At 44.2% G+C, this 18213-nt stretch overlaps 1 protein-coding gene across 4 annotated transcripts; it reads left to right on the forward strand.

Moving 5' to 3' along the window:
- The first annotated feature begins 468 nt into the window (after positions 1-468).
- On the forward strand, positions 469-17089 carry stk40 (serine/threonine kinase 40). 4 transcript variants are annotated; one of them, XM_019267207.2, is made up of 11 exons: positions 469-760; positions 4312-4438; positions 4914-4999; positions 5663-5806; positions 6874-7098; positions 7346-7398; positions 10914-11029; positions 12375-12519; positions 12878-12997; positions 13121-13205; positions 13422-17089. In XM_019267207.2, exons 2-11 carry the CDS (start codon positions 4321-4323, stop codon positions 13638-13640), a joined length of 1311 nt encoding a protein of 436 aa, XP_019122752.1. In that variant the 5' UTR covers positions 469-760; positions 4312-4320; the 3' UTR covers positions 13641-17089. The 4 variants fall into 4 exon arrangements, with proteins under 4 accessions (XP_019122752.1, XP_010729934.1, XP_019122753.1 ...); XM_010731632.3 differs by having other exon boundaries at positions 469-751; XM_019267208.2 differs by lacking the exon at positions 469-760 and adding an exon at positions 1839-2271.
- Positions 17090-18213: the final 1124 nt, after the last annotated feature.

Consider the following 18213-nt stretch of genomic DNA (forward strand, 5'->3'; position numbering starts at 1 on the left):
AAGCAGAGATCTCTATGTTTAATGGTTTCCATGATGAAAAAATGCTCTTTTTTATATGATTTACGTGGGATTGAAGATTAAGTTAATTGCTCATTAAATAATACTACACTTCTTTATTAAAAGTTGCTTCATTTCTGGCTGGTTGATTATAAAAATATATTTGTAGAGCTTATGACAGGAGGAAAGGTGCCATGTTTACATGGTATTTGTAGCATCCAGTCCATGTGGGCTGGGCTTATCTGTTTATTTGCATGTGTGTTAATGCTTCACACTATTCATAATTAATGTCACTGTATCAGATTGTGTCTGTGCATGCAACTATGACGTAATGTGTTTCATTTTGTAACTTTTTATTATGCAAAGAATTTCATCATCAGTGCGCAACCATTTACAAGAAAACACCACCCCACCCCCCACCCCGTAAGCACAAGCAGGTGTCTGATTGGCCGAGCGCGGCTGTCAATCAAATAAGTATGTGCGTCATTTCCGTTGTCAGGTGGCGCTGTCGCTGTGGAAAGATGCGATCAGCGAAGAGCGGAGGCTTTTCCTTAATTGCTCATTTCGGTAACAGAGGCTAAAACAAAAACCCGAAACCAAACCAACCTCCTCTGTGGTCTTCTCCTGTTTAAAGCGAGAAGCTCCGCACACGCACACACACACACACACTCCACCACCACCACGGCGTTTACCCAAGAAAATGTCGATGTTGTAAGCAGACGACGCAGACTTTACCCGGCGGTTTTGGCTCGAGGTAAGCGAGGTAGCGTCTACGTTGCTATCTAGCCTTTCTGGCAACAACAACAACAAAAAAAGGGCTAGCCAGCTGTAATGTTACCTAGTTTGTTTAAATGGCCTCCCGGCTGCTTTGTAGCCTTTCGGCTTGGACGTTACCTAACGTCTCTCGTTGGTTAAACCGTACTGAAAACTCTCCGGCTAAAGTAGCCCGCGACGTAGCTTTAACGGCTGCTGCTCGGTGTAGTTTGCACCGAGAGCCCAACTCCTTGTTGTGTTTGTGTCCCCTTTGTGTGTGTGGCCGGTGAAGCTGAGGAATTCAGTCAGCCTTGTTGTCGTTACTAAGTTTGTAACGTGCACTCGAGTTACCCTGCGTAAATATACGTCGTAAAATAACGTGTGTGTGTGTGTGTGTGTGTGTTTAAATAGCCGCCTCGGTCCGGTTGTCCACGTTAACGCACGGCCGTGTGCTGCGGTTTAAGTCTGCGTCTTTTTCTTTTTTTAAAAAAGTAGTCATTGTTGTGAGCTACTCAAGTTGTGAGCAGTAGTTTTTGCACAAGTTGTAAAGCATTTTTTAAATTATTTTATTTTTTTATAAACTCCACGGGCTCGTCTCGTTTACACCGAGCGGTGTCCAGCTCCTTGTGGTCGCAGCAAAATGGCACCAAACAATGTGTGACAGCCTGTGTGCGTTTGCAAAAATTATTTTCGTCTGAAGTGATTATGACGTGACCTTTGTGTGTGTGTGCAGAACTTGTTGTCGCGATGATGTAGTCAACAGTTGCAGTTTATTGGAGATGTAAGTGTGTGTGTGTGCTGACATGATTGATTGACATTTCATTCAGGCAGCAGGACTGAAGTGTGTGTGTGTGTGTGTGTGTGTGTGTGTGTGTGTGTGTGTGACCTTCCAGTTGCTTTACCTCTTTGTCCTGATGTGGCTTCATTGATTTGCATCCTACTGTCAATAATTTTCTTATCTACTTAGATAGATATACTTTATTTATCCCAAGCCTGTAAATTACAGTGCGGCAGCAGCATTACACACAGTGACAATAGACAACATAAGAATAAAAATATAGAGAACAAACTATACATGATAAAATCTCAAAATAGCAATAGTATGTTTACCACCTGCTTAAGTGTCCTTATGTTTTTTTGTGCATACTGATAATACCCTTTCTTTCTTTTTTTTGCAATCTAGCTTTTCTTGCAGAGCCAGACAAGTGGCATGGAGTCTGGGTGGGTGGATCTTTTGAGACACCTACGTGGTTGTTTTGTTCTGATACTATTTAGGGATCCCACATTTCTCGTGGGCACCGGCAGCGTGTCTCTCCTCCTTTCTTTTTTTTTTCTTCTTTTTTTTTGTGTGTGTGTGATATGATTCAGAGGCTGTATCTGTTCTTGTCCTCCCTCCGGTACAGTCAGAGGCAGAGGCAGTCAGAAGCTTGTCTTGCTCGTCAGATCGCTGGCTGCGCAGAGAGGGCCCGGCAGTGTCGGAATAGGATCGCTGTGTGTTGTCATCGCACTGATGTCATTTAGGTCAGCGTGCAAAGTTGGTCGCGTTGACCTTTTTGCTTTTTAAGATCTGTCAGGGGGGTTGGCTCCACAGCACTACAGCTGGTGCTTAGTAGGTAGATGAATAGCCCTGGGTCCCTTTGCTGTGTAGCAGTTTGTGTCCGTGAGTCAGTTTATTATTATAAGTCCAAGGTGCATGCATTGGTATGTTTTCTTTCCTTTTTCTGACTGTAGAGCAAAGAAATGCATGCAAAGTACAATTACAGATAACCTTGTTAAAAATGTGGGAATTGGCCACAAATGAAATGCCTGCTGGTTGAGAGCTGGAGCGACTGCTCGATTGAATAAAACAAGCAGACAATTTAAAATGTATTTATCTGGAAGCAGCGTGTAGATGTGTCGATTTTTGCCAACCGCTTTGGCCGCTGGATTATCCGTCGCTTCGCCTCGCACGCTCTGGAGTATAAAGATGCTCTCTTACTATTGGCAGCGTGACTTGGTGTCACTCTGGCTTGTGCCATAAATGCTGTCAGAAAAACCTCAGCTCATCAGACTCAGTGGGTGATGACTAGTGGAGATGGAGACAGATGGGCGAGAGACATGATGATGACACTGTCTGCTGTCTGGGATCACAAAAAGCCTCATGGAAGTGAGAATTCATACCAGCCCATACTGACTGCCAACTGTCCTGTCCTCCTCGCTGCCCAAAAACGCCAACTGGCGAGTGGCGCACGATTTTAGTTTTGAAAGAGGAAGACGGCCCAATTCATTAAAACAAAAAATTAAATATATATATTCTAGTTTGTTCCTCTTGCAAGACTGGTTACATATACTGAAGTTTGTTTGGCGTTTGTCAGCTCTCCGCTCGTTGTCTAGCTTACAGTTTATGAGTTACTTTGAATTTTATGAGAGTGACTCACTTCTCTTGTGTAGCAGGGTAAAATATGCATGCCACTGCTATCAGCCAGTGACCTTTTTACTGCAGATATGTCACTTTGTGTTTACTTTCTTTGCGAGGCCTTTTTTCTTTTTTCTGCTCGCTATGGCGCACATGTCAGAGGCTTTGGGGGTATATTTGACGCTCTTATTGGTGTCATCACCTAGACATTTAAGCATTTCTGTCCAATGGAAACTCGGGACGACAGCAGGGTGAGTCATTCCTCTCGGTTCAAGGCACTACTTCCCTGTTACAGGAAACAGATGGGGTTTCATCACATTGGAACTCAGTATCAGTAAACAAAGCATACCTCTTATACTCTGAATCCTGGGTGGTAGATTTGCAGTGGCGGTTAAAGTAGTTTGTGTAATGATGATGTGTCATACTGTGTCACTGGTTCTTCTGACATGTGAATCTAGTTCCTTATCATGGTGTGAAGGCTTGGCTTTTTTTTGTGTGTGTGTGTTTCGGCCTTGTTCAAACACGCATGTCCTTTTTTTTAAGAGGGAGGTCTGCGTCGATAAGCCGGCTGTACAGATTTTCAGATAAATCACGCAGATTAAGAGCGGAAGGATTTTCTAAACCCCACGTCCACTGCAGCAGCTAAAGACGGATTCACTGCAGAGGCCCAAAGAAAAATGACTCTTTCTAAAGAATTGTCTGCTAGTGCGTTTCATTTTATTTACACGAAAGCATTTGCCATTTAAATTGCAGATTGTGACACGTTTGTTTGCCTGTCGGGGAGATTGAATCTGAGGTGTCACCCTTGACGCCAGCAGCCATCACTCTGAATGGAGCCGTAATGGCCTCACATTCACACAGAGGTGTTGGTAAATGTGTGGGAGGGGTATTTAAAATAGGCTGGGTGGAGCTGCCCTGAAGTTTACCTCCTTTCACTTCTGTTTAGCAATCAGTACACTCTCAACCAGCCTCTAGGACCACTGGTAAAGCTCTGTTTATAGTATATTTTCAAACCGACTATTTATAACCATCGCTTGGTTACAGATCGCTGACGCTATTTTCTTTGTTTTTGGTTTGTGTCCTTGCAATCACGTGTACGCCCTTACCCTTTAACTTGACTTTCTTTATCTTTATCTCGTGTACTAATCAGATATATTCCCCCGTAGAGCTCCAGTATGTCTAAGCGGCGCTCGTCGGAGAGGGGGGCTGGAGAGACATCAGGCAGGGCCAGCAAGCTGCAATGTCCTGGGATATCCGGCAACAACGCCAAGAGGGCCGGGCCCTTCATCCTTGGTAAGGAAGCTACTAGTGCTTGTGCAAGCCCCAAAATGGCAATAGTGAAAAAGGTCACAGTGAGCGTACTGTGATTTTCTCGTGAACATGCATAACCTCTGTGTGTGTGTGAAGGAAAGCAGGAAGGGGTTGTGTGAATTGTGGGGTGTTTGTGTGCATGCATGCCTGAGACAAGAATGTGAAGAATTTTGCTGATCCCCATGACATCGGCCAGAAAGGTCTTGAGTCTGTGTCGGAGCAAGGTTATTTCCTCCCTCTGGAAAATGTTTTTTTTTTTCTCCCATACTCTCAAACTTTGTTTTCTACTATGCGACTTCTCCCCTATTTGCAATGCAGAGTGCCAAAGAAAACATTACACTCGGGGTGTTAATGGGTATGTGCACATGCGGCCTTTAATGAGTTGCAGTGAGAGCACACACTCCGGCTTTAAGCCTGCCTTTTGGTCATGCAGCTGTTCCTTTTCTTATCCGTGCAGGGCCTCGCCTGGGCAACTCACCAGTGCCCAGCATAGTGCAGTGCCTGGCCAGAAAGGACGGCACCGATGACTTCTATCAGCTCAAAGTAAGTCGGCAGGGACTGGCACGTGTTTTTATGTTGTTTTTTTTCTCTTTCTCACAACCACAGTGAGTAAAGCAAACGGCTCAATTTAAAAAAAATAATAATAAAACGGCATATCTTTCAAAACAAAGCTACAATATCCAAGGAGACATCTGAACCTTTGACCTTCTTTTGCTGGTGTTCATTTTATGGCCCCCTGTTTCAGTCTGGCACAAACAACAAAACCTCCGCCGGGCAATCTGTTTATTGGGGCTATCTAATGTCTGTTACACAAGGGAGGGCGCTCTAGAAGGGCGAGGGGGAGGAAGGTAGCGCCCCACCTGGAATGTCGACTTTTAACCCCCATGACCATGTAGTGAGTCACTGCGTGACCCTCGCCTCATACTCATCACCACAGCACCTCAGTGGCTCATGTGAAGTAAACAGGCTGTGCAGCAGACACCGTTTTAAAGCTGCAGCCGTGTTCTACCGTCTCCACTGCGTAGAATCTAACTTCTTAGCAGATGTAACTTAATGTCATGTCTTCAATCATTTAAGCCTTCGTGTCAGGATGTAAGATTAGCTTCATACTCAGTGGTTAAAGCTATCTTTCCACTGACTGATCCCATGTGAGCCCTTGTCTTGTGACCTCCTAATGTTTGCTCTGTGCTCGTGTGGTTACGGCAGATCCTGACGCTGGAGGAGCGAGTGGACTCTGCAGGGGAGACTCAGGAGGAGAGGCAGGGGAAGATGCTGCTGCACACAGAGTACTCCCTCCTTTCTCTGCTGCACAACCAGGACGGGGTGGTCCACCACCATGGCCTCTTTCAGGTTGAGATCTGCACGCATGAAGTTACCTTTCTGTTGACAGATTGATTAATATCTTGGGCAAAAAAAAAGAAGTTTCTTAGAGTCTGTAGTCTATTACTCAGCGCTGTGTGGGCGAGTCTTCTCTGCAACTGAACATGATAAATTCACCAACATTACCACGGAGAAGTTGGTGTCACTTTCTATGGAGTTCAGAATATGGCATCACCATCTAAGTACAAGTAACAGCATGCTCTGATCAGCTTGGTAATAGCAGAGGTAAGCTCGTCATCAGTCCAGCCAGCTGCTTGCATTTTCGTTATCGGGGTTGTTTCAATAGAGAAGTGGGAGTACCATTTAAAAGCCATATTTATCTGCAGTCATTGTCTATTCACAGTCCCATCCATTCACAATGACCCCCCCTCTCCCTCACCTGTCTTCCCGTCTGCCTCCTTCTTTAACTTTGTTATTGTTCCATCTGCCTTCTTTCTCTCTCTCTCTCTCTGTTTTTTTCCCTCCTTTGTCTCTCTCTCTCACATCCTGTCTATTCCACTCTGCCGGTGTGCTCAGAATAGCAGCATTGAGCCATGGCACTCTGATTCATTTAGGCCTGCAATATTGATTGGGTTATTATAGCGCATCTCCACTGTGAGAAAACCAGTTAATAATGTACACTCGCAGAGGTGCTGACTGCATCCACAAGAAAAGGGGAAAAAACTGACAACCTGATACAGAAATCAATAAGAAGTGGTGACTCTGCTAAGACTGGAGTTGAAGAAGAGGAATGACCTTTTTGTTATTCGTCCTCCACCACCCGGTGTGCAGGGGTAGATGTGTCTTATTCACATACATGCGGGCTGGTGATTGACGGCCGCTACATTGCTTGGTTCTACGCCTTTCTTAGCTGAATGAAACAGCCGGTAGAGCACAGGAATCCATTCAGTTTGATGCATTCATGGATAGCTCACCTTATATTGATTGGATGCTTTTGGAAAGTGTCTCTAAAATACATCAACAATGTTGACTTACAACGTACAGCACCTTCCTGAAGATAGCTGGCTCACCACTCCTTTTTGTTGTCGTCTCCAAAGGATCGAGCCTATGAAATAGTGGAGGACATGGAGGCCAACAAAGTGCGCAAGATGAAGAAGCGGATCTGCCTCGTGCTGGACTGCCTGTGTGCTCACGACTTCAGCGACAAGACAGCCGATCTAATAAACCTCCAGCATTACGTCATAAAGGAGAAGCGACTGAGCGAGCGGGAGGCCATCGTCATCTTCTACGATGTGGTGCGCGTGGTGGAGGCCCTTCATAAGGTGAGTGTAGGATGGATGAAAGAAATATGAACACGTAGTTTTCTGTTTTCATCAGCGGAGGAAGCTCGGATACTTCAATATTTTGGTCAACTGCTTTGCTATTGTTAGCCAGTCGCACATCCTTCCTGATTACTCATGTCCCATGCTTGTGTGCAACTCTCAAAAACAAACTGATTGTCTTGATTACAATCGTCCGTAAACACAATTTGACCAAACTTTTTTTTCTCCCCCTCTTTCCTCCATGCAGAAAAACATTGTGCACAGAGACCTCAAGCTGGGAAACATGGTGCTGAACAAACGGTAAGACGAAACTCATTCCGGCCCGTCAATCAGTTAGCTGTCTAATATCCTCTCCCATTATACCGGGTTAGTCATTTTAGCCTGCCTGTGAGTCCTTCTATCCCAGCTCACGTGTGCGGGAGGGCCCCAGCTGCCTGTATCCAGTGCACATTTGGCTTTAAACCCAAGCAGGGGTCACATTCTCAGACTAAGAGTGAGATCAGTTATAGGAACTTAAAGCCTTGCTCTCTTGTGCTTGACTCTGTGTCTGTGTGTTGAGTAAAAGCTCATGATTCATTCCCAGTGGTTGGATTTTTTTTTTTTTTGGAAGTAGAAGGTGCAAGAGGTGCAAAACAGAGCAAAGCACATGCTACTGCTTTGTTCTCGGTGGGAGGGTGTTTTTTTGGGGTGAGTTGGGCGTGAGCGGTGTTGTACAGCACACCGGGCCCTGGTGAGTGCAGGTCACAGAGTGCTGCGGTTCAGATAGGCCCTGCAGAGTGGAAAATTACTCATCTATAAAGCCCTCTTCAAACACCATACATATGGGGAGGGGTGTTTTTTAGCTGTCCAAGTTTGGGTGATTCAGCTAGACTTTGCAATGAACATATTGAGGGTTGCCTCTGAACAGCAGAGGTCTGCATGCACATTCTTGGAGGCTCTGATAATCATCTCATAAAGCCAGTCTTTTTATTTGAAACGACATGACTCACGCGCACACACACACTCACTGTTCCTACGCTTGCTTCACCTTCATATCCAAACATCAAGCATGCTCGCAATCGTTCATGTGACCGTAATCCTAGAGTAGTCTCACGCTCTGCTCGGTCACTTCTCATGATGCATGATATGCATGTCTGAGTATGTGCATTGAGATGTCACGTTGTGCCGGCTTATCTCTTTACCACAATACACGCTGTGCATCTCAGGAGTCAGAGCCTGTTGCACCCGTCACCAGTAGCGGTGGTGGTGGTGATGAAACAGGAGAGTGTTTTGGCCAGTGGAGGAGGGTGGCGGGGTGAGGAGCAGACGAGCGGAACACTCCGTCCCAGCTGGAGACAAAGGAGAGGCCTGCCAAAGGCCCCATAGCTCAGAGCTGACTCACACTGCAATGCACGTCACACACATACATACACAATCACACACATAGTCATCATTTATTTACCCTTCGATCTGCTTTTTCCCTACTTCCTTTTACACACCAACCCCATCACTGCTTCCATTGTCTTTCTCTTTTATCCCTTTGTCATATCCCTTTTTTTTTCTTTTCACTTTCCTCCCCTCTCCTTTATGCATCATATTATATCTGCTTGCACATTTCCTCTGTGGCTCCACCCTGGATGTGTATGAAAGTACAGTCAGTTATGGGAAGGACATGGTCAATTTAGATGCAAACCCATTTCCAAAATCCCCCCCTCTCCTCCCCTGCTGCTTGTCGTCACTCTGGGAAATGCACCGATGCCATCAACAAGCTCAGCAGTTTATGCAAGAATGATGCGATTTCCTCTTGCAGGGACAGCTGTTATGAAAGCAGGATGTCATAAATCAATCCATAGGGTCGCTGACTATGTTTGTCAGAGCTGTTTTTTGTTGACTTTCAAAAGGGACATTCATATTTTTGTTTTTTAAATTGCTTCCAGCTAGCTCCCGTTGGGTTACATCACTGTAGTGTCTCAAGGAAGGATTACCCCTTCAGACTGAATTATGAGTCTGGATTATTATTGTTTTCTTTATGCCATTTGGCATATAATTCAATAATGCCAATGAAAACATTTGTTACAGCAAATCTTGGGTCCGAGTATTACCCTGTAAATCACTGACGGTTCTGAGAAATGAAATTTGCTGATGTCTGTAGAAGTTGCCCCGCGATTAACCTCGTTTCTCGTCAGCTGGTGTCCTTTCAGCGAAATGTTGTGGGGAGAGAAAGAGACGTCGCGGGGGCTGCTTTAGGCTTCTGGTTTCCTGACTTACCCGCGGTCACATGACCAGGAAGCCGAGATGATGTGGTCTCTCTTCAGTCCTCAGGGACCCTTGCCTCACGAGGCAAACATGCAATTTCATTTACCGAATCTCCGGTGCAAGAATAGAAGCCCGGGTCGTGATGCACACAGACAAAGGAACAGACTCGTCCATAAAGGAAGCTTTTATGTGGAGGGTCCTTGAAGCATTTCACTCTGTTCCTCTGGCCCATCGTGCAGATCACAAGGCCGCTGTATGATTACAGAGTCTTGGATCACCAAAGCTGTTGAAGGGTTGGATCACATAATTAGCTGGAAATTATGTGAACTAAATGTTCTAAAGATTGAGATTGGAGCATTTGGTTGAAAATTGAGTGTTTGACAGGAATTGGCTCCAGACGTGTGTGTGTGTGTGTGTGTCTATATGTGTGTGTGTGTCTATATGTGTGTGTGTGTCTATGTGTGTGTGTGATGAAGCAGGGTGTGAAAGTGAGAGAGAATAGGGGAAGCTGTTGACCTCAGGCTTTTTAGAAAGCGGATGTGGGTGAGGAGCGTGATCCAGAGAGGACCCAGGCTCTAGACCGTGGCTTTTGCGTGCGCTCCTGTGCTTTGAGTACATTTTCACGTGTGCGTGCTCACCATGAGCGTGATTGTGTGGGTGCAGTTGAAGTTGCACTTTTGTGTACATATTTCAAATCTTCGTGAGCTTTATATATTCGTTTGCCAGCCCATCACTATGCAGGCTTAGTCATCGAGACAATTATCCCAAGCCACAGGTTGACTCATGTGTTTGTCAAAGTGCGGCTTTTGATTTTCTCTTTCTCTGCTAAAGGAACAGAGATACAGTCCGTAGTCGCTCGGCTTTAATACTGTTGGGTTTCACTCCACCACAAGCAAACTAAATTTACCTTGATGACTCAAAGAAAAAATTCTATAGTGCCACATTGTTTCCGCAGAAACCAAATTAATCAAACATCGCTGGTAACAGCAGCAAGTTTTCTCAGACTTTAAAGCGCCAGTGTGTCCGCAACGCTCTTGTTCTGGAAATGTCCGATGCAGGAAGACGGCCTTCGGCAAAAAACAGTAATGATGATAAACTTATGTAGAGCATTAGAGTTTACGTAAAGCTGAACGGAAAGGTCCAGAAATAACATGGGCACATTTAAGAGAACATTTCTCATTTGAAGAGAGAATTTTATACAATAAACCTCTAATGCAGGGTGCTCTAGAGGCTCTTAAAGGCACATGACAAAAACATATGACCAAATGGAAGTGTAACATAAGTAAATAGCAGACTGTGTGCACACTGTTTTGCATTTAGATACTGATGTATTTTTAAGCCCAGTGAATCGTGAGATTATTAAAACAACAAGGCATTTTCACGAGTACTCCCTGTCTCTGTCAGCCTTTGTTTACTTCATGCTTTGAGCTTAGTGTGCAGCGTTTCATTTTCTAAACTTGCATTTATGACGAGTAAGTCTACTAGTTTCCCATGGTTTGATCAAGATAAAGCAAAGAATTCATATCACTGAGCATAAAAGGTGTTTTATGAGGTGTGTGTTTGTTTGTGTGTGCTTACAGGACTCACCGAATCACCATCACCAACTTCTGCCTGGGAAAGCACCTGGTGAGCGAGGATGACCTGCTGAAAGACCAGAGAGGAAGTCCGGCCTACATCAGCCCTGATGTATTAAGTGGTGAGTGCAAAATCGACATGTTTAAAGGGTAATGCGTACATCAAGTGAACATCAAACAAGGCGCTTCAGAAAAGTGCTTTTACTTTTTATGTCACTTTCAAAAATGCCCCAGACCAAAACTTAGCGATGATGATCACACAACAGTGTCACCTATTCTTGCAGCGACTGGTCATGCGTGCACAGGTGTGAAAACCTTCCCCGTTTCCCTGAATTTTCCACTGTCCACTTTTAAGAAGTTTAAGGTTATGAAATGCACGCAACACAGTCGTTTTAATGGATTTCCCAGAAGTCCAGTACAAAGAGTTCTTGTAAGAGTGACTCTTGTTGTTCCGGGTTCAGATCCTGGGATTTTTTTTTTTAAAAGAGCATTGATCAGCCAGTCTCGTGTTTTATTTTCTGGTTATTAGGCAACAATAAAGAGGTTATGTTGCAATATCGGACTGGTTTAAAAACGAAACGAAGTGTTTTTTTTGTCCTTCGCTCTGTGTGTTGTCACGGTGATGTTGCATTTTCTCATCGTGCGTGTCTGCAGAGGAAGCTACTTTAACAAAAGCAGAAATCTTTTTTTCTCAATGTTATGTTTCACAATGCTAAATGTGCAGACCTGACTCATACAGACTAGGTTGATGCGTGATCATGTACTTCCATGCTAGATGCCGACATTGATTTCCAGAACATCGTCCCGGATAGGGTATGAGATTAAGAAGAATCATTTCAACCAGAAATCGTTCACCTCAAACCTCCAACTGTAGATAAAACTTGGGCGTGTATATCAGCATAACGTGACAGGCACACAATTAAACGGAGCTTCAGTGACTCACACGCTGATGACTCACTAGAAGGAAACTACTCCCATCTACCCCCATCCCCTCCCATCCCCCGCATGTGTGTGTGTCTCACAAGCTTTAACATAATTGCCTGCTGCTGTTGCCTACCGCCTGCCTGGCTATAACAACATTGCCTATGGTCATGCAAAGCCATGATGCTCCACCCTCAACCAGCTACAGTTTATTCATCACAGATCCATGGCTGATTTAATGGCTGGAGGTTTTGTCAGAAGAAGAGAGAAATTTCAAAGTCAGCAGTGTTCTGGGAATTTCTAGGAGCCATTGCTTGTGTTTGCTCATCTAGTTAATCATTAGACCCAGTGGCTTGACATGAAGTGAACCCGTTGAAAGGGTTGATCACCCCTAAGTCACACACGGGGCCAAAACTGTTGTTTAGCTAAACAAATGTTTATTTCTGATTTCCTAGTATAGCAAAAAACACTTTTGAGGTCCCAATTTCAAATGCCACATTTGTTGATCTCACTCATCCTGAATTCCCTTCTTCTTTGCGTCTCCAGGTCGGCCTTACCGTGGTAAACCCAGTGACATGTGGGCTCTTGGCGTGGTCCTGTTCACCATGCTTTATGGCCAGTTTCCCTTTTATGACAGCATACCTCAAGAGCTCTTCCGCAAGATCAAGGCTGCTGAGTACTCCATCCCAGAGTGAGTCCTTGTCCTGTACATTCAGTGTCATTTAGTAGATCTTAAATGCTCTGACAACAGTCGCAGCATAATAAAAACACAGTTTGTTGATTCTCTATTCATGCTTTCATAGTTCTGCAACACAGAATGAAATCATCTGCGGTTATACTGACAGAATTTTTGCTTCCCAAACAAAAAGAATCATTGTTTATATGTTTTAACCAAACATTTTTACATTCACTTTGCATCGCTTTCATTGTCTGTTTTGGACCTGCGGAAACGACAGTGTAATCTTTCAATAGTGTCTTTGTGGACTTGTGACTTAGTCACGCTTTGCAAATAAAGCTGTCCGTCCCTCTTCTCCTCCACCTCCTCACAGGGACGGCCGTGTGTCTGAGAACACAGTGTGCCTAATCCGAAAGCTGCTGGTGCTGGACCCTCAGCAGAGGCTTACTGCAGGAGAGGTACTGGAGTCTCTCAGTGTCATCATTGCCTCATGGTAATTGCTCCCCCTGCTGCATATTTAAGACATTACACACGGCGATCCCACATCTCGGTCATCACAGATCGATAAGCTCATTGTTGTTTAATCACCATTCTTGTTGTGATCCCCTCATAACAGGCAGTCTGTTTCATCGCTGAGTGGGCCCCTGCAGGTAGTGCCGGATATTGACGACCAGGTCAATCACCCAGAACATCTGCAAGAGGTAAAAATTATAGAAACACCACAGATCTGAATGTGGAGTCTGTTGGATGGATCCAAAGTAGCTAAGATTAAGCAAACCAGGGATGCAATAGTTTGATATAATTCACTATTTTCTTTTGGTTTTGCTTTGTTTCCGTTACCTCTCGGATACCATCAGACGACATGTTTATTTCAATCAGCTCAGATGTTGCAGCACATTGAATTTTTCTTCCCTCAGGCCAAGGCGATAGAAGAGTCTTCACAGTACGAGTTCGAGAACTACATGCGCCAGCAGCTGCTGTTGGCAGAAGAGAAAAACACTATCCACGAGACCAAGAGCTTTCTCACCAAGCGCCAGTTTGGCAGCATCCCACCTGTAAGGCGCCTGGGCCACGATGCCCAGCCCGTCAGCCCTCTAGATGCTGCCATCCTGGCACAACGTTTCCTCCGGAAGTAGTTCCCCCAACCACCCATCTCAGCCTCTCTGACCTCCCCAGGGACTGCAGAGTCCAGTGGAGTCCAGAGAGGACTGGGGGAGGATAAACCCTAAAACTGACCTCCATACAGGAGGCCCAGCCCGAACCAGGGTACAGAGGGCCCCATTCGTAGGTGGGCTTTGGGCAAGCTTGCTGGAGCCTGTGTGAGGAAAAGGGCACCTGAACAAACTGCCAATGTAGAACTTTACTCCTCATGTCTGGATTCTCTAGTGATGCATGGAAAGCCCAGGAGGAAGATCTGAACCAAAGGTTCCTTGCCCTCAGATCTCACTGTGCAACCGACCTGATGGCACAGTCACACGTGGGGCTGACACAAGGCTCTGCCTGGAGTGTTGAAGAGACAATTAACCCCATACTCGTCCTCCTCCTCTTGAAATCTCCCTACTGTAACACTTTCCCCATCAACTCTGGATCCCCTGAGCAATACAGGACCAGAATCATGTAGCAACCCCTTCTCTTCCTAGTGGTTAATGGTATTGCCTCAAGTCAGATCAGCTGATCACAGATGTCACTTCTCTATACCTCCATTCCACCCTCCTCCTCCTCCTCACTCCTTCCTCTTCCTCTGTACTGTTCTCCTGTATCAACAATGATCCTGACTGGTCCTGTCTGTTGACTTCAAATCAATCTACCTCTCTGTCTCTCTTCTCTGTTGGTAAACCATGCTCACTGTTCTGAGACAAGGGATTGTAACGATGGAGTCTTGATGCCACCAGTGACATAAAGCATTAATGTTTTCTGTCAGAGTGATAATGCTTTGAAACCTCTTCATTGGTTTCTAAAAAATCTGAATAAGCTTTTTATCATATTTACCTTAATAAGTAGCATTTTATCCCTACCTTTTTTTTCAATTGAAGATACTGAATATCAAAGTATGTGTACGTGCATCCTTTTGATATTCGCAGAATGCATTGTCCTCCTGCTTTTTGCTCATCCCTGTGGAAATCTATTTTTAGCATCTAGGCAGCTAGTGTGAGATACCTGGAAGTCCCAATGCCAAGAACTGAATGGGGCAAAAACTGTTGGATCCTCCCTGCCAAGGCATATTGATGGTAACGCTTCCTCAGTGCCATTATAGTGAAGATCAGGCATGTTTCTATTGCCAAAAATCATGTCTTAAAATTACTCTTAGCCAAGGAAACTGGTACCCATGGCCTCATTCAGAATCAAAAGGCTTCCAGGTATTTCAACTTCCCTGTTTCTCTTTATCAAGACAGATCATGGGACAATATATCTTTTTTTTTTTTTCAGTATGAATGTGAACTGTCATTCTACGCTTTGATATGTCTGCAGTATCCATGAGTGTGTACGTACGTGCGTGTGTGTGTTTCGGGCCAGGCAAAATCAGTCTGCAGAGCTGTCGAGCTGTTAACCTCTGACAGTCACAGACCCTGTAAGCTATCCTCCAATCATTGTGTTCTGTTATCTGGCCTGCCTCGGTGGCAGACACTGTGAAAACCAGAGCAGGCTTTGCTAAGACGGGGCTTGACTGAATGTTTTAGCAATTGTCATGATTGCAGTGAGTGCTTTCTTTTAGGATTTGGAAAATATCACATATCTATTGCCATTCTCAAGCCCCCTCTCTCTCGAGCTGAACTTGTACATGCTTGTATTATCTCACCATGTTGATTCTCTGTACAGAGAAACTAGCTGGTGGCTGGTAATCGAAACTAATATTTCATAGAGAAATGAAAATACAGGCTCATAGGTTTTAAGTTTAGTTTCTGGGTCCTCTTGGCTATTGATGTGTTCTTCTCTTTTATCAAAGGGTTTCTTTTAAACCACGGCAAAGCTACTAACCAGTGACTGTTAGGCATCTGTACACTGCGACTTGCCTTTGCGTATTGGTACCTGCTTTAGGCTATCTAGACTTCTTCCTATTTATATTCAAACTGACTGCATGAACATAGGCTCTGGAATATTTCCAAGCATCTTTAAATCTTCCTCTTTTTTTTTTTTTTTTTTTCCTTTTTTGTAATTTCATGTTGATTTATTTATTCATTGTGTAGCCCCCGACCCCCCAACCCAAACCACTGGGGCTTGTGTCACAGAGAAACAGGCCCCAAATCTCTGCTCTCTCAGCTTTAAGAAGTGTTAACTCCAACAGTGGTCTTTTTTTTTTTTTTTTTTTTTTTTTTTTTTTTTAATCCTTGATAGCCACATTCATGAAAGAGTAGCATCTGTTTTTGTGTTTTTCTTTCTCCCAATTTCTCCATTTTCTTGCCATTTTACCACTAAGTCTGTGGTCAACTTAAGCTACACTAATAACAAGACTGACTTTTGCATAGTTCTATTTTTTACAGAAAAACAAAATGATACTCGCACATTATCTTGATTTACGGGAGGGTTTTTTTTTTTTGCAGTGTTTTTTTTTTTCTTATCATTAACCCCCGTCAATCCCCCACACAAGGCTGCACTCTCTGGTCAGTATGTAAATATGTACCATCATGACTGTGCCAGTCATATTGTATGTAGTTCCACCCAGTGAGATACCAACTCTGTTTCAACACATGCCGATTGACGTGCATTATGGGCCACGTTGGCCAATCGACCACCACATCCGGAGGCTAAAATAATATGTAAAGAGAGCGGTCGGCTTTCTCCCACCTCAATGTGAATTCCATGGGTATACAGCAGTATTGTAGTAGTCTAGATTGTTCATCAGAAAAGGGTGTTTCACGAACACTGTAGCCATCGCTGAATGCTGACATTAAAAGTGATCGTCTGTGGAAAGTGTCTTAAGCCATCTTCCATGATGCCCAACTAAGATTAGTAACTACAGGTTCAATAAGACCCTCGATGTAGATGTTATTTTTTTCGCCCCTCCCTCTCCTAATCAAAAAGTGTTTCACTTTCTAGCTAGTGGATTGTATCACATTCATTGTTTTTGTTTTACGGAGTTGTATTGGTAGACTGCAATGTGGACTGAAAAGCATGGAATTAGTGTGAGGTTAAACTCTGTGTAAAACATGTGACTGTTGCATGATTTTAAACTTGCAAGGTGTGCCAACTGATGGAGAATCTGAAGATGATTTACTCCTTTTTTTGGGGGGTGGTCCTACGAGAAAGCAAGATGGATATATAACCCCTTAATTGGACGAATACTCAATTTTTATTCAATTCAGTTTTTATGATTTTCACCCTGCTTCTAAAGTCCCGGGTCTTCAGTATATAAACCGATATATTGCTGACTGTTTGAACTGGAAACTTGGTGTAGGATATGAAACGTGGTGTAGTTTAAACCCAATGGGATAATGTGTTGTAAGCTGCTTGGTTGGACATGGGCATCTAGATACAGAACTGCGTAATTGTACAGATGAAAAACACGTTTGTATAAAAAACATATTTTTCTACTTCATCAGATCTCTACATGCATGTCAGCAATAAACTTTGATATGGAAACATTAAACCGGGTCATGTCTTTTTTATTCTGACACTTCCCCTCATTGCCAGTAGGTGGAGCACTTTCTCAAAAAATTGAAACTAAAAGGCTGCAGCAGGAGCAGTATAATTAATGTTGGCACTTGCAGGACATCATACTGAATGTTCTTCTTCTTTGTTGGCGTCCACACATTTCTCTACCAGATGTGGTCAATGCAATCTACAGAAAACGTTCAGTTGTACAGTGCCAGCCATCTGTATGTGGTCTCAAAGCCTCTGACGGTGAGACCTGTAAGAAGAATGAACAGAACATAGAATAATTGAGTCTCTGTGCGTTTCTGCCGCGGTGAGTTGGATTTTGGACCAGACCGAGGTAGACGTGCTTCAACAGGAAGCCTCCTGCTAAGTCTGACCGCACCGTGGGACACTAGGCTGCTCTGCTGAATCCCACCACCACCACCTCACCTCACCTCGGGCCTTTGAACACATGCACGTACACACGGCACTGATTCCATTATACATGGAAATCTCATCATGTGCAGGCCTGACAGACAAATTGGATAAAATCTATATGCATGTGCAAATGTTGAACAGTCACTGAACATTACACCTTTTTGGTGTATGCTGTGCCTCCACATTATACAAGGAAGAAACGAATGCCTCCCACTGGAGGCAAATTAAATCTTAAGCCCACAATCATTGTGCCATAAAAGGACAAATTAGGGGATCAGACCTGTGACCTAGTCATTATAGATCAGCTTAAAGCAATATGTTACCAAAGGGGAAAATGCTGTGCTGACTCACTAAAAAGAATAACAGAGTTGAGAGTAACCTTTCCCACCCATCTGAGATCCTTGCAACGGGGTTTGTCTCAATCGGGCTTGTCCTCTGGATCATTACACCCCTCTCCCAACATGTCAAGCTGGGTGGAAAAGTCTCAAGGGTCAAAGCTCTACAGATTCTTTGTCCCCATAAACTACAACCATCTGGCCTCGAGGAGGTCCATCCTGAATTCATATGTGTCTCAAACAAACGTTTGTTCATTAAAGACTACGTCAGACATCTGCTATGTTCTTGCTTAATTACCTTAGAGAGCATTACATATTCGGTTTAACCAGAAAACAGCAGGCTACGTGCAGCTGGACATGGATG

Source organism: Larimichthys crocea, chromosome XIII (genome assembly GCF_000972845.2).
Source record: "Larimichthys crocea isolate SSNF chromosome XIII, L_crocea_2.0, whole genome shotgun sequence".
NCBI classification, from domain to species: domain Eukaryota; kingdom Metazoa; phylum Chordata; class Actinopteri; family Sciaenidae; genus Larimichthys; species Larimichthys crocea.

Excerpts from the sequence above, each read along its gene's own strand:
- stk40 (XM_019267207.2), top strand. The coding sequence starts at position 4,321 with ATGTCTAAGCGGCGCTCGTCGGAGAGGGGGGCTGGAGAGACATCAGGC. Across the intron at positions 5,807-6,873 it reads ACCACCATGGCCTCTTTCAG|GATCGAGCCTATGAAATAGT; the intron begins GTTGAGATCTGC and ends TCGTCTCCAAAG. Across the intron at positions 12,998-13,120 it reads AGTGTCATCATTGCCTCATG|GCAGTCTGTTTCATCGCTGA; the intron begins GTAATTGCTCCC and ends CCCTCATAACAG.